Raw genomic sequence first — 10,449 nt, 5'->3', positions numbered from 1 at the left:
AGGTGAGTGTCACTTCATCGATGCTCATTTAAGTGTGCACTGTGGGTGTGCAGCATATCAAAGCAGCATAACTAGATACATAATAAGTTAATAATATTTTTACAAATAAAACCACTGCATATAAATAAACATATTTTATTTTATGTTAAATTAAATTAAGTGATTCTAAAGTTTAACACTATTATAGTAGCATTCTGGAGAATAAATTAGCATTTATGAGACAACTTGTAAACCTTGTTAAATTTAGTTTATATACTTATTTTATTACTTTTAGATTATTATATTTATTGTATACAAAATAAATTGTGTCTTAGACATGAAAAATCGAATTTTATATAGTCTATTCATTAATTTAATTATGTAAAAAATCAAATACCTAGTTGATTATTTATTTGATTAATATGTAAAAAGTGAAATGAAACTATTAATTTATTAGACTATTGAATTGTTACCAGACTACCCTGTTCAGAATCTAAGGGACATTAGTTCCCAATACAGACCCCTTCCTACTTTCTTAGTACTAGATCCGTCCTGAGCATGCTTGGCATCGTCAACATTACCAATCTGAGTAACATTTCTTTATCAAAACGGGACGGGAATAGAATTCGGGCATTTTTATTGAAATAATAGTTTAAAATATAATATGAATAAATAATTATTTTTTCAAGGTCGCTCCAAATTATAACTCGAAATTTTTTTTATTCATAGAGTCAATGTTATAATTGTTTTTCTACTCCAAATTAGAATTCAAACCATTGTCCCAATTGTTATGTACTTGGGCTGCCTCAAAGGCTCCAACCATCGATGCAAGACGGGTCATTCGATCCTAAACTTGAAAATCTTGAAAAAGTGAGTCGCTATTGGAATTACACTTCCTTCTCAAATTATTTTAATAAAAAAACTGAAAACAAAATCGCCATAATTGACAATAAATTTTTATATATCTTTCTTTTCTTTTTTTTTTTTTGAAATCATATATCTTTCTGTATCTTATCAAATTTGAATATCCATCGAGAACTACCATAATACTATAGTATATTTTCAAAAATACCAAGAATACATTTATTTTTACTCAAAAGAAACATGTTTTATGTTTATCGTAATTTCTCATCTTTACGAATTTTCCGTTTGGTTTTCCATTAACATAATTGGCTCGTGTTTCTTCCATAATTATATTGGATCTATCATTTATTTATGTCGGCAAAGGTGATGGAACGATGAATGGTAGGTATGCATTAATTGTGAGGAAAATTCGGGTCATTTTTTGCAGCGGAAAAAACAGAATTGGTATTTTGAATTGGGACGATTAAATTGTTCAAAGATTCTCGCGTTTAGACGAGAAAGAACACTTATAAATATGTGCATAAATTCACCTCACTCCTTATCTTATTCTCAGTTCTCTACTTTCATCTCATAGCATTTGAGTTCTTAGTTCTATAATATTTAATTTGTGAAGTGTTTATTCTCATGTATTAAGAGAGTGTGTGTTCTTTTTGGAAACACTATAAAACATTATGTGAAATTCTTTTCATCTTTCTCGTGGTTTTTACCCTAATAATTTTTAGAGATTTTTCACGTAAATCTCGGTGTCCAATTTATTTTTTATTTTCATATTTATTATCTCAAACTGTCGTACGTAGGATCAACAAGTGGTATTAGAGCTCTGGTTTAAAATTTCATAAAATTCTGAGATAAATCATGCTTAAGTGAGTAGTTGTAAAGAGTTTGTAATCGCCAAAGTCTTCTAGTGATATCTTTTCAGAAACGAAAGAAAGTGTGACGTATGAGTTATTCAATCTTTAAAAATTCATAAACAATTTATGTTATGCATTTTATTTCAGTTTACCTAGACTAACTGTTTTCAAGCCTAACCGTTTAGATTGTTCAAATCGATTCAATGAGATTATTTCCGCGCAGTTATCTTAATGCTGGTTTACTTAAGCCAATTGACAATAACTATGATTCAAATGTTGAAGCCAATTGACAATAACTATGATTCAAATGTTGCTAATCCAACTAAATTATTTTAATATTATATTGAAATTGTTTATTCACATCCTTTAATCAATATGCCGATCCTAATATTATTATTAAAAATATGAAATGCAAAAATTTAACTTAAAGAAAATAGATAATATCCAAGACTTATTTATTATGGTCTTTTTATAACATACTAAAGTCACTTGACGTGTGAAAAATCATTTTAGTAAATGAACTATTGATAAAGTGACAAATTTATAGATAATACATTTGGGCTATCTTTCGATATGTATGATACATTTATAATTTGTTTAGACATAAGAGGAATGAAGTCTTGGGAGGGGAAAAGAAACAATATGTTTTCAAGTGTTTTCAATTTCTTGAAAATTTATTTGTGACGCAAGAAAATGAAGGTACCAATAATTTTAATCTGAAATTGATCGACCCATACTTTTTTCTTATGTTGACAATTAATTTTGTTATGAAAGTGCATAATTTTCTAATTTAATTTTGTTAAAGTAAAAAGTGTAACTTTCATCTATTGTTTATATANTTGTTCAAAATATAAGTTCTTCCAATGTTTCTCCACGTAATAGATAATCATACGTCACTGTTAATGTTGTTATTGTAAAAAAGGATTATTCCATCCTACCCTTGTAGGGGTACATCCAAGGGCCAGAATTTTTCTGACACAAATTTTTTTTTTAAAATTTTTTTTCCCATGAAGTGAAATCCCAAACATTCATATAGGGTGTGGGGAGGGTGTGGGCATTGCCCCCACACCCAGGATCGAACGAACCGTAAAAAAGAACCTCGGACTCATATTGATATCTCATGGATGGACCCACTATCTCTGGTCCATCCCTAACCCAAATGGAAGACAAGCTCATCAAAGATCCATGTATTCTCCTATAAATACCAGGTTTGAGCGTATGATAATTCATTCACTATATTACTTTTCAGCAGCACCCTTAGATGCTCCTCCCATATATCCTCAGTCTCTGACTTGAGCGTCGGAGGGGCTACGCCGGGACACCCTCATGGCCCCCTTCTAACGGTCTTATTCTTGATTTCAGGCTCAGGACAATTTCGAAACATGCGTCTGAACTAGTGACACTTGCTAGAATCGGACCCTAAATTTCTCATGAGTATCACATATAATCATGCATCCATGATATTCTCCGAGGGTGTATGAGAGAATTTCATATGAATTATATTTCTCATGGGTGATAGCGAAATATTTTATGAGGATCGGTTGTTGTTGTCCTTTCTTTCGGATTTCTGCCCACTCATAACACGTATCTCGATTTACCTTCGTGATCAAAGTACCTCTTACTCGTATAAAAGGATTTACTTTAAACTTTTTTTGTTTTTATAATTATTAGTATAAAAAGAATTTCAAGAAATAAAATAAAATCATTTTTTTTAGTAAGAAAATAAAATCATTTATATGTGAGTGTAGGTAGGTAGCAACCTAGAAGCGGGAGACCGAAAAAAGAACGCAGGAGAGAACTCAGGGCCCTATCGGATTCGAACCGGTGACCTATTGATCTGCAGTCAATTGCTCTACCACTGAGCTAAGGACCCTTTTGTCCTTATTCAAATCAAAAATTTTTAATATATTTAAATTTTCATATGAATAATTACTTATGGCAAGAAAAAAGTTTGATTCAAAGGGAGAAGAAGAAGCAATAATTAGAACAAAAATATCCTTGAATTCGTGGGTAAGCGGGGTGGGATTCTTTCATTTTTATATTGGTTTTGCAAATATTTTAGTATTTTACTCTTTCATATTTTTTGGGATGTCATCCCAACAAATGAAAAATCATGAGATATTCAAATCAATGTATTTAAGGGCCAAAAATTTTTGAAGAAGAAAGATCGCCCTACTGCACGTATCTTTTCATGTAAGGATTTTAATGGAAGTTTGAAGCAAATTTTCTGATAAATATATGAACTCCGAAGCCACAAAAATTAATCTTGCATCCGCCCTAGTTCCATGACTTGCAGCATCATTGGGGCCTCGCGGAACGTGATTCGACGACACAAATGTACATGCTGTACCTCCATCAGAAGTCCACCGAAGCTAGCCCGAACACCCAAAATTAAATTCACTATTTGCCCAACAAACATTTTCTATGGTGAAGAGGTGACAAACTGTACAAATCTTTTAAGATACCAAGTGGTTGAACTTCGAGGGGAGTTTTTGTTTTTAATCTTCAGTTGTGTAAATGTATTTTATTTAAAAGTTGAAAGTGTGATATTACTCACTGTATTGAACAAATTGTCTTTTGATCCAATGCCTCCTTTTTTCTCCTTATACAAGACGTATATATACACACTCATCCTTTTATGTCAGTCCTAAATTCATCAAAATTAAAGGCAAAAGCAGAACCTGATCTCCTTCTTTCAACAATCTTCTTTATCAAAAGCATTTCTGATTCATCAGCTTCCTCGTCTTCGCTCTCGAAATCCTCATCCAACAACAAACTTCTAGACATCTGCCTATCCCAAGCCCTGACTATATCTTGAACTGAATCCTCTTGCGCACCATCTTTTTCCATAACTGCATCATGATGTGAGACACGGTCCTTTTCTTCATCGAATAGATCGTCGATGAATTTTTGTACAGTTGAATACATTTCATGATCACTGCCAAAGTTACTAATAGACTTCTCACCTCGTTCTTGATCGTTATCTGTCGCCTTCAATAAAATCCCATTTTCCTCCTTAACTGAATCCAGGGAATTGCTGGAGATATTCTTAACCAACGATCCATCGGCTGTGTAGTGTTCACAAATGTTTATCGGGCTTTGGGGAGAGCATGAATATTCTGTTTCACTGTAATGAAGTCTTGTTCCCAATATAATGCTTTGAGAACCGAGAACTCGAACTTTGTTTTCGCTGTTACTAAGGGCAATTTCTAGCTCCTTGATACGTGCTTCAAGCCTAGACTCAATCAACTCATGGAGGCGGAAACACAGCTCCCTCGGCGAAACTGCGTAATTTGGAGGCTGAGAGACATTGGTGGTTGTACCTGTTGATTTGTCACCTGACTCAGATGCAGTATCTCGAGTTTCCGTGGCCATCATTGGCTTTAAGTCTCCTTGAGCAATATCTGGTTCGTAATCCGGATCAAGCTGGAAAATAAAGATGACGCTGAAGCATCTTAGGTTTATAAAAACTTAATCAGAAACTAAACCTCCGCAAACTGGTATCAAGCAAAAAGTAGCTATCTAGCTAGTGTTCTCTACAGAATTCGGGAGACCATGCAAATTATTATATTTCTACATATCTTTAATCTTTTCGACTTCTAGGAGTCCATCACATGGCATATGGACTAGAATAATTAAACTTCAGTAAAATTTGAAATTTGAATGATTTAAGGAAAAAAAGTATCATTAACATCCAACGAAGGATCCAGTTAAGAAAGTGAGTGGTATATGTTTTCAGGTGAATGCCAGGCATTCAAGAGAATATTAAACTGAAAGCACAGACAACAGAGAGCAAAATCTTTGAGACCAAAAGCTCGAAGATCAATGAAATAACAAACCAGGTTCATGATGTATATCAAACTGTTCAAATTCTTAAAAGAAGGCAAAACTGTGTCTCACCTCAACAATATAAGATATGTTTTCAAGAGCAGTTGCACTCATATTGTGTTCGAGCATCTCCAGTTCAGCCTGAAGCTCGTCCTCAATTTTACTCCTTATTTTGAGATTCTCATCATTATCATAGCTTGCCTTAAAATTGTCAAATTTGGTCGATTCTTTTGCTTCCTTGTTAGGAGATGCAATTGGCTCCCTAATTGATGAAGGTGTATCATTTTTTCGAGGGGGCTGATAATAGCCGTCATTTACAATCTCCTTCACAGTAATCATTTCTTTCATATTAAGTTCATCATGCAAATCTTGAACTAAATTATGTGTCTGCTTTAATTGCAGTTTCATATCATCTACTTCCCTTTTACTGGTTGTTTTAGCAGACAATATTCCAATGCTCATACCCATGATAAAAAGAAGCACTCCATCAGGTCCTGGCAACATAAAACCGAAAAAAGTAGTTCAAATGAGAACTTAGTTAGGCAAACTTTTTAAATCTTTAGCTTTTTCCCAACCACCCTAACTTCATATAACTGCAGTTTATTGCTAGACAAATAAAGTAGCTGAAAATCAAATCACCAACAACTTAAACATGCAATGAAGCCATGTTTCTTGATATTCAACACATCCATTAACTTTTGTGAGAAAGCAATATCACTACACCCATGTCTCATTAAACCCCTGAAACAAATACTTAAGCAGAACTACTTTCCTAGATAGTAAAAACAAGCAAGTCAACAGGCAAAACTCGGGCTACATTAAGACACCAGTCAACCCTATTGGCAAGCCATGATACAAGCCTGCACAGACATTCATCCGTGTCTGGATTTGATTGCATTTAATGTCCAAACAGTTGCTTAAAAATACAGACATAAACTACAAAGTTAGTTTCTTGCGAGAGTCGAGACAACTCCTTGGAACATGTCATGGACAAAGAAAACCTTTCAGTAAATATTCAGAACTCAACAAGACTGCAATTCAGACAATAAATACTCAGGCTACATTAAGACACCAGTCAACCCTATTGGCAAGCCATCATACAAGCCGGCACAGACATTCATCTGTGTCTGGATTTGATTGCATTTCATGTCCAAACAGTTGCTTAAAATGACAGACATAAACTACAAAGTTAGCTTCTTGCGAGACAACTCCCTGGAACATGTTATTGACAAAGAAAACCTTTCAGTAAATATTCAGAACTCAACAAGGCAATGCAATTCAGTCAATCAATTCGGGCACGTTGCATAAAAATCAAATGATTAAACACATCAAAATTTGAAAAAGAAGAGCAGATGCCAGATGTAGAAACCTGATGAATCAAAAAGTCTATGAGGCACCACATCAGAGGAATCACTCATTCGTGCAAGGCCGGAACTCCTTTTCGGCTTCCTTGGAAGCACGGCCGAATCAATACGATCCATTGAATGAGACCTAAACATTGTACTCCTCACTTTTGAGTCAACAATATTTTCTCTCCTTCCCTCCTCCACCCCACCATCAAAAAGTGCCAAGGATGAAGCGCTGCTCGATCTGGTGGTCAATCCAATTCCATCAGTAACCAGCAGTGGCCTCGCTGTAGACACAGAAGGAAACATGCCAAACATATTTTGTTCAAATCCTTCACCATCTTTACTTAGCTCATAATCAAGGTCATTTTCTAAAGAAATCAATGGCCTCGCAACATTCAAGCCACTCCTACTACTTCTAATGAACTTCCCCCTTCCCAATCTACGGGAAGTTTTTCTCTCACCATCTTCAAATTCCGGGATTCTTTGTCCCGAAATGCCAGTACTGCTAGAAGCTAACTCTCCAACTTCTTGAGCTCTGTTTTGCTCTAATCTGCGTAATGGGCAGGTGTTATAACGTATCTGCTGCAAGATATTCATGGATTCTAATTGAACATTGCCTGGGTATTTAAGAGCTGGCTCCAATAAACCTTCGTTTTTATCCACCGTTAAATTCTGCAAGTTCTTGGCAATGTATCCAGCTCCGGCAGCTGCTGCAACCACCCACAAATCCATTCTTCTACAACACAAAATATCCCCTACAAAATCGATTTTCTCCAATTTCCCAGAAAAAATACATCGAACTTGCCCATTACAGTACTAGAGATCTTCATAGCAGAGCCCTGCAAACAATGAAACTTATGCAGAAATCACACGCTACAAAACTCTTGAAGTCGAAAATCGTTGCTTATACGAACTGAATGGCTCAAGAATCTGTATTGAATTCAACACGACAAAACTCCGAAGTTGGAAGATTATTAGTAAAATTTATTGAATTCATGGTCTTGGTTGGAAGCGCGAATGTTCCAACTCAAGATTTGTAGATTTATTATTTAGTTTTAAGTGAAAAACAAGCAATTGTTTTGATCTCGAGGGGGCCATGGCTCGCAACAGCCACTTAACTGTGGATAGTGAATTTGAGACCCTAATTTAATGGCGAGTGACGAATTTCTTTGGCTTTTCAAACGTTTTCAATTATTGTTTTGTTTTCTCATAAAATATGAATTTTGAACTCGAGATTTTGTCTATGCAAAACCCATAATATCGACCTGATCCATTTAGCCGGCAAGATTTGAAGATCCGTTTTCCAAATCGAACATATAATTTTGGTAACGTCGGATTGTATAAATTAGACAATTGGACTTTAAAATAGGGTCAATGGATAAATATAAATGAATAAATACGATAATTTGATAAACGAAAGCTAGCATTTCTTTTATTTTTATAGCCATTAATTTTTTTACTAATTATAAAATTTTATTTTTTAAAATAAAATTAACGCAGATATACAAGTATGAAATTTTATTTTACCTTATTTATTTATTACTTGATAATATAATGTCTTTTTAATCATTGTTTATCCTAAAATCAACAATATCTCTCCTTGGGTAATGGCTAGAATAAATATATTTTTAGCCTAAAGCTAGGATTTATTTGGATTATATGTTATATCCTTTTAAATACATACATAAAAGTTGTAATATAAAATCATCGAGATCTAGTATAGTATGTATAGATTTTCTACATTAGAAACTAATAAACTATTCCATCAAAATTTATAAACAGTGTGTTTCGTATGATGAAAATAGTGGGAATTGGAATTTGAAATCTTATTTTTAATTGTTTGGAATGATGGGATTTCATAACGAAATTGATATTTGATGGAATTTGATTTAATTAGAAAAGATTTCATTAGATTTGAACTAGGAAAAAATTATATTAACTTTGTATATCGATCTCATAAATTTTCGATCAAATATGATAAATCACATACCGTATTACATATTTTGGGAAAGCTATGTAAAAATCAATTAAATATTTTATATTTCAAAAAATTATAAGTTATCGAAAATCTTGTTTTTAATATTAAAATTCTAATCGATCAAGCTTTGTGTTGCGTTGCGGAAACACTAGCAGATTTTGATTATAACAAAAATTGTTATCGTGTTGTTAATATATTTTATTAATTGTGTAGTTGATCGAGGTCAAGTTGTAAGATTTGAGAAGCTATAACTTGAATTTAGTCAAATTAGAAATCTAAAGAGTTTGAAGTATTTCGATGATATATCATAATTTAGTTATCGAAATGACCAGCAACCAAAATAGCTAACTAGAAAACTAAAAACTCTACAAGTCATACGCAGATCAGTTGGACTAATTCGGATGTTACTTAGACAAACCAGTGGTCATCATATCAAGCTGGATTTATTGAGCTAGAACCAGCTTGACATGATCAGTTCTTGTATTTTGTTTATATCTCACAAACCAATGATCTCAATTACCAGCAAACAAAATTAATGAAAAGAAAACTCAATTATATACAAGTAATATTCCAGGCTGACTTGACCAGTTTTGATGTTAACCGAGTTGTACGACACAAGATACATCTATTAGCTAAACATGAGCAATTATGTTATTTTGGTCATATCTCTCAGCTCGATTATCGAAATTGAATGCTTTAGCATTACAAATATAACACAATAATCTGAAAATCAGCTTACAAAGTGAAAGTCTAAATCAAAAGTTGAAGCTGATAAACCGCGTTTAATTTGCTTGTTTTGCACTGGTTCTGCATTGAATGAAGAACAAGTTCCATGTTGTACATAGTTTGATATTTCGATCATATCTCTCTACTAAAAACTCGAAATTAAGTGATTCTTAATTCTATGAAAAAGTTGAGAGAAATGACTACAACTTTAATGGTTATTAATTCGCACAAAAATAGACAAATTCGATAGTTAATCAAGAGAAGATTCCGGTTAGACTTGCAACTGCTAGACTTGCACAAACTTGAATAGCGTCTAATATTTTGATTATATCTCTATCATACGAGCTCAAAAATGAGTTATTTTTGATTTTATGAAAACTAAGAAAAAGAGATACAAATTACAACATTATTATTCATCGTTTTTTCCCCCTAAATCGATGAATCGAGAGAAAATATCAACTAAAATTAGTCCAGTTCGACTTGGTATAGCTAGGCACTCCAGTCGGATCAGAAAGACATGTCTACTCGGACCATCTAAACACCCCGACCGCAACCAACTCGATATTAAAAAGTGGTTAGTTAATATATGATGAGGAGAGTCACGAAACATGAATCAATTTTATATTTTTCCAAATTCAATTATTCATGTTTCCAACCACTCAAATTCCAAGAATTAATTTTCAGTTGCTTGGAACCTGAAAAATTAAATGAAATCAATTTTCTTTAACTTTCAAAATAAATATCTGAAATCCAAAAAGGAATTAAAAAAAAAAAAATTAATGATTGAATGAATAAAAAAGAAGGGGCATTCCGAGAATTGAACTCGGGACCTCTCGCACCCTAAGCGAGAATCATACCACTAGACCAAATGCCC

General features: G+C 33.3%; 1 protein-coding gene and 2 non-coding genes across 3 annotated transcripts; all 3 read right to left on the bottom strand.

Moving 5' to 3' along the window:
- Positions 1–3,495: 3,495 nt before the first annotated feature.
- On the bottom strand, positions 3,496–3,567 carry TRNAC-GCA (transfer RNA cysteine (anticodon GCA)). The gene has a single exon. It is a non-coding gene; the product is annotated as a tRNA-Cys (tRNA).
- A 662-nt stretch (positions 3,568–4,229) lies between these two features.
- On the bottom strand, positions 4,230–7,976 carry LOC140982948 (uncharacterized). Its single transcript, XM_073449741.1, has 3 exons — positions 6,892–7,976; positions 5,595–6,016; positions 4,230–5,120 (listed from the first exon to the last, which is right to left on the bottom strand). Exons 1-3 carry the CDS (start codon positions 7,601–7,603, stop codon positions 4,323–4,325), a joined length of 1,932 nt encoding a protein of 643 aa, XP_073305842.1. The 5' UTR covers positions 7,604–7,976; the 3' UTR covers positions 4,230–4,322.
- Positions 7,977–10,377: 2,401 nt separating this feature from the next.
- On the bottom strand, positions 10,378–10,449 carry TRNAP-AGG (transfer RNA proline (anticodon AGG)). Its single transcript has one exon. It is a non-coding gene; the product is annotated as a tRNA-Pro (tRNA).

This window comes from Primulina huaijiensis, chromosome 8 (genome assembly GCF_012295235.1).
Source record: "Primulina huaijiensis isolate GDHJ02 chromosome 8, ASM1229523v2, whole genome shotgun sequence".
NCBI lineage: Eukaryota > Viridiplantae > Streptophyta > Magnoliopsida > Lamiales > Gesneriaceae > Primulina > Primulina huaijiensis.
The sequence above is the reverse complement of the archived record's forward strand: the minus strand, read 5'-3'. Positions and strand labels throughout refer to the sequence as shown.

Bases quoted from the DNA above. Each gene is read 5' to 3' on its own strand.
- LOC140982948 (XM_073449741.1), bottom strand. From the start codon at position 7,603: ATGGATTTGTGGGTGGTTGCAGCAGCTGCCGGAGCTGGATACATTGCC. The intron at 6,017-6,891 runs GTTTCTACATCT...TTATGTTGCCAG, and splicing joins TAGACTTTTTGATTCATCAG to GACCTGATGGAGTGCTTCTT. The intron at 5,121-5,594 runs GTGAGACACAGT...TTTATTTTCCAG, and splicing joins ACATATCTTATATTGTTGAG to CTTGATCCGGATTACGAACC.